Source organism: Urocitellus parryii, chromosome 4 (assembly GCF_045843805.1).
Source record: "Urocitellus parryii isolate mUroPar1 chromosome 4, mUroPar1.hap1, whole genome shotgun sequence".
In the NCBI taxonomy this organism is placed as follows: domain Eukaryota; kingdom Metazoa; phylum Chordata; class Mammalia; order Rodentia; family Sciuridae; genus Urocitellus; species Urocitellus parryii.
In genome coordinates, this window is record NC_135534.1 from 58,212,748 (window position 1) to 58,218,458 (window position 5,711).

Consider the following 5,711-nt stretch of genomic DNA (forward strand, 5'->3'; position numbering starts at 1 on the left):
TACTCCGTATTTTGTTAATAATGCACTTATTTAAGATGCCTTCTTTGTCCTTAAGTTTTTATATATGTTAAAATGGATTACATACTATAATGTTACTCAAACTCTCTAAACCTGATCATTAATACAATATATTACTTATACAAAGTTGACAATATATTTTTATGTCAAGTAGAATATATTTTTACTCCCTTCATTTTTTCCCAACATCACATTTAGTATCACAAAATTACTCGTCCAGGTAAAATTTTGAAGAATTGTGCTACCTTTCCTCACAAAAATACTCTGTAAACTTGCTTGGAAGTGTAGTGAATCTCTTTAAAAGAACTTATTATTCTTTTCATAAAATCAATATACCTAGTATATCTATTCATTTATTTAGATATTGTGTTTCATAGTTTTCTTCAAATAGGTCTTGAAAGTTTCTGAAGTATATACCTTGCTAAGTTTAGCCATTGTTCTTTTTCTGAAGGATTATTTTTACTATAATTTTAATTGGTATATAAGAGCCTAGGGATATTTAATTGTTCAGTTTGTATCAGATAACATTTCTGCCTAGTTTCCATAGGCTAGAATCTGCTTTGATTTTTTAAAAAGATATACAATTATTTTATCTGCAAATAATGTTTGTCACTTTTCTAAATATTTGTTCCCTTAATATTTTCTATTAGTTGTTGGACAAGACCCATCAAAATATTGAAAAATAACTGTTAAGATATGCTTGACTGCTAGTTTTTTATCTATTCCTAACACTGCCATGAAGAGTAGTTCTAACTCTGGAAATGGAAAGGGAATGTGAGCTTCTCTTTAAGGAGTGGATGTGAGAAACAGAGTTGTGCACAACTTTAACCTGTGCAAGCAGTTCTGAAGAAGAAAGAAAACAAATTTCAGGGTACAGAAGGAGTGGGCAGGGCTCTCAGAAACTAGTTTCAAAATGTTTCTGAGTCTTATCTTTTATACATTGGAAATAATAATAACTGTCTCATGGATTTCAAATAAATTGTTAATAACAACTGACACCAGGAAATGCACAATAGATGATAATGAGTGTTATTAATGCCAAATGACATTGTGCAAAGTGAGAGGAAAGTGTGTAGATTAGGGGATGTATGAATGAGCTACTGAGTTCAACGACCAAAAAACAGCTATTTTTTACTGATATTCCAGAGAACGCTCTTTATGTTTAAAACAAATGACTCTGGGAACAGGATCACAGAATACTATATCATCCATTACTTAACTTTTTTTTCTTTGATCAGAGTGATTCTCTATGACCATTTTGTAAATATGATGAAAAATATCAGCTTTCATAAATGATAACAGGCAGTTCACAGCATGATATTCTAACTGGTTCAAAATCACATCATTTGTTTTCTTCCTAAACCTACTTGGAAGGTTGCACAGTAAGCATCATTATTTTCTCCTAACAGGTGGTTCATTTGTGGGTTGATATGCAGCAAACTCAGAATGATTCTTTGTACTGGTGCTACTAAAAGATCCAAGGGGAGAATAAGTATAAATGGCTTTCAATGGTTGCAGTGAAGGAAAAGAAAACCAGACTTTTGGCATAAGAAAACCATGTATAAAGTCATAAATCAAGAACTAAACTTTGGATATTGATTAAAAAATATCTAAGTTATGCAGGTTTTCTGAAATAACTAATGCACTTCTTATCTTGATGCTCTTCTATAAACAGGGACGGACACTCATGGGAGAGGAGAACCAAACCTCTGTGACAGAGTTTATCCTCCTGGGCCTCTCACAGGACCCACACACCCAAGTCCTGCTCTTCCTCCTTTTCCTCATCATCTACCTGCTGACCTTGCTGGGGAACCTGCTGATGGTGGTGCTCATTCACATGGACTCCAGACTCCACACTCCCATGTACTTCTTCCTTAGAAACCTGTCCTTTGCTGATCTCTGTTTCTCTACTACCACTGTGCCCCAGGTGCTTGTCCACTTCCTGGTGAGGAGGAAAACCATTTCCTTTGCTGGGTGCTCAATGCAGATCATTGTTCTGCTTCTGACTGGGTGTACAGAGTGTGCTCTTCTGGCAGTGATGTCCTATGATCGGTATGTGGCTGTGTGCAAGCCCCTGCACTACTCCACCATCATGACCCACTGGGCATGCGTCAGGCTGGCTGTGGGGTCCTGGGCCAGTGGAGCATTTGTGTCCCTGGTGGACACCACATTCACATTGCGTCTTCCCTACCGAGGAAACAATATCATTAACCACTTTTTCTGTGAGCCTCCTGCCCTCCTGAAGCTGGCCTCAGCAGACACTTACAGCACAGAAATGGCCATCTTTGCCATGGGCGTGGTGATCCTCCTGGCTCCTGTCTCCCTCATCCTGGTCTCCTACTGGAACATCATCTGCACTGTGATCCAGATGCATTCTGGAGAGGGCAGGCTCAAGGTCTTCTCTACCTGTGGTTCCCATCTCATTGTTGTCGTCCTCTTCTATGGGTCTGGGATATTTGCCTACATGAGGCCAAACTCCAAGACCACAAAAGAGCGAGATAAAATGATCTCTGTGTTCTATACAGTGGTGACTCCAATGTTGAACCCCATTATTTATAGCCTGAGAAACAAGGATGTCAAAGGGGCTCTCCGGAGAGTAACTGCAAAATAATCATTTTGGAGGTGGAGATCTTGGATTATGATGACCATTTTAGGCATGTGGAGAGAAGGGATTTTTCTTGAAAATTTCCCATTTTCATGCCATTGTTTCATTTTTTCCCCTTCTGTTTTGTGTCCTTCTTTAAAGGAAACATCTACTCTTACTATACTAAAGACAGGGCCCTCTATTCATTCTACACTATGTGCTGTCTCCACCTGTCAGAGATATCCTTCTCTCCCCCAGTCCTGTCTAATCAGGGTGTTTATTACTCAATAAGAATCCTCCTTATTGGTGTCATCATCAACCTCTCACAATCACTGTTAATCAGAATGTTTAATTCTTCATTTTCTGCCACAGTTTCTAGTATAATTGTGAAAACATTATTCACACTTCCTTGTGTGAATAATGGGTTGGAATTTTTCAGGACCTGCTATGCTGCCAGACACTTATTTTATGACGTTTCAATTTAAATACTTTCCAGAACAAAAAGAATTATAACTTATTATAATGCTTAAATAGAGTAATTGTAAAACTAAGAATAAACATAACAAACCTCTTGAGGAACCATCATTTGCCACATAACAGCATTTCAGCCTATGATGAACTGAGAAGGTCACATCAGACTGCATGGCCTATTGATGTTGTGGACATTGTAATTTGTGTCCTATGGTGTATGTTGCTTCTACAGTGAGAAAATTTTGCACAACCAATTGCTTAAATGCATTGCTGTCATAATGCAGACCTGGTGATTTGCATACAAATGATTTACTAAGTGTTTGCTAATTGAGAAAATTACAGATGAGATTAGAACTTTAGATACATAAACACAATAATCAGATTCCCTTCAAACTAGAAATTAAAAGATTAGATTAAAATTATCTTCATATAATGAACATCACAGATTGGTTAGTATCTACCAGAATGTCAACCACATAAATTCTTTGAAGTATTGTGAATGTATGATCACAAAAAAATGACAAAACTAATTTTCCAATTAATTATATCCTTTTAAATAAAGCTCCTAATATAAAAGGATCTGCTTATCTCATCTCACGTCAGCCTATAGAAAAATTGGTTACTCTGGAGCATAAGCACCTCTGCAGAATATGATACAATTAGTTAATCCTATGACAAGACCATGTGTCTATTTATGCTGCTATAAATAATGTAGAGGGAGTCATTTAGAAAAAGCAAAAATTTATTTCTTGCTGTTTGGGAGGCTGAGAGTTAAGATCCAGGGTCAAATGGAGTCAGGGTTTAGGAAAGGCCTATGTCTGCTTCCAACCTGGCAACTCGTAGCTGTATCCTGCAAAGGGGACAACCACTGTCCCCACATGGCACAGTGTGGAAGGACAAGTGAGCTGAACACTGTGTGGATTCTATCTTATAAGGGCTGGAAACACATTAATGTTGGGTGAACCTCACGACCTTACCAGTTCTTCATGACCTTCACCTCTTAATACTATCATATTGCCATTAAATTTCAACCTGGATTTTGGAGCAGGTACAGTCAAACCATAGCATTCTATCTGTGACATACAAAATCCATGTCTCATATGAAAAATACATCTGTTGCACACCAATAGCCTCCAAAGTCTTCATACATTTCAGCACCAACCCAAAACTCTTAAGTCCAGAGTAATTTACATAAGATAAGGGTGAGACTGAGGCACATTGCTCTCTAGCTGTTAACCTGTGAGATCAAACGAGTTAAGTACTTTCAAAATTCAGTGATGGGGAAAGGAGATGCTAGATATCCCCTGTTAAAAAGGGAGCAGTGGAATAGAAAGGAGGAGTAACAGGTCACAAGTAAGTCTGAAACCCAACCAGAGAAGTTACACTAAAATATGAGTCTTGAGAATAATCTTTGACTCCATATCATACCTCTGGTCACACTGGAACAAGATTTGGTCCCCCAAGCCCTTGGCAAGTCAATGTCTGCTGAGTGTTGCCCATGCTGCAGCTCTCAGAGATTAGGTTTGGGTGCCTGCAGGTTTCCCAGGTTAGTATTGCACACTGGTAGATCTCAGGGTCGGTCTTAACCTCAAAGTTTGTTGTGGAAACCTCACTCTTGGAGAAAAGTTTAATTGGCCCCCAAGACTGTCTGAAGCATCATTTTATATTTAGGTGGAGGCAGCTGTGACTTCACTACCCAGGCACTCATTATGCTTGCAAAATTAGCATCATGTGGCTACTAATAAGGCTCACTAGTTGCACCATAGGAGCACTGGTCCAAGCTGTGCCCAAGTGCGCCTGAGCCATAGGTAGGGTACCCAAGGAGCACTGCACCAGAATTGGGGGAGCAGAGACTTGAGGACATCATGGGATGGCCTGTTGTGGAACTCCTTAGCTGACACAGGTTGTATGTTTTGCATTTAATCAACTCACGATATTGATTTCAATTGCACAGTGTGACTTCATTTACTCAGTGTATATCTAACTCATGTACTCACTAAATATTTATTGCACACTCTACTAAGTGTTTAATACATGGCAATGAATTATGTTTACTGTGGGAGACAAACCTTACACGTGACTGAATCACACTCCCCGGCTGGGTGCTGAGGCGCTCAGTTGCAGAAATGTGGCAGAGCTTTCCCCACCCTTCTTGGGTTCGAGGGTCAGTGTCTTGTGCATGGGTGTGTCTTGCTACAGCCCCATGGGTGAAGCTATGCTCACCTGTTCCTTTGTAATATAATTCCTTGCCCTGTTTAGGATAGAAACTTCCATGGAAGTGCCTTGTGTGTGTCCCCTTCTCTTACTGTGCCCTTTGGGTGTTGCCTAACCAGGTGTCAGTCAACCTGCTGACAGTGGACATCATGAAGATACTCAGCCCCCTGAAACCTGACCCCTTGCCTCATTTGAACAGCTTCTCCTCAATAAAAGGGGTCAGCAAGTGCTCTCGCTCTCTCTCTCCCTGCGAACTCTTAAGGTCAGAGAAGCCGTCACAGTGACCCCAAAGAAAAAGCTATTTGTGTCTCCTGTATGGTTATTTTGCGCAGCCCAGTTAGCCCAGTTCAACTGGAGTGACCCCTGAGCCTTTTAGTCATGAGAACAGAAACCCGGCAGTTTATAATTCCTACTTCCATAAAAC

The 5,711-nt window shown here is 39.6% G+C and overlaps 1 protein-coding gene across 1 annotated transcript; it reads left to right on the forward strand.

Annotated features, from left to right (window-relative positions):
• The first annotated feature begins 1,705 nt into the window (after nucleotides 1–1,705).
• Nucleotides 1,706–2,629, forward strand: LOC144254537 (olfactory receptor 2D3-like). Its single transcript, XM_077797831.1, has one exon. The coding sequence runs from the start codon at nucleotides 1,706–1,708 to the stop codon at nucleotides 2,627–2,629; it is 924 nt and encodes a 307-aa protein (XP_077653957.1).
• The last annotated feature ends 3,082 nt before the right edge of the window (nucleotides 2,630–5,711 follow it).

What these genes read in the sequence shown, in the direction of transcription:
- LOC144254537 (XM_077797831.1), top strand. Translation starts at nt 1,706, where the DNA reads ATGGGAGAGGAGAACCAAACCTCTGTGACAGAGTTTATCCTCCTGGGC.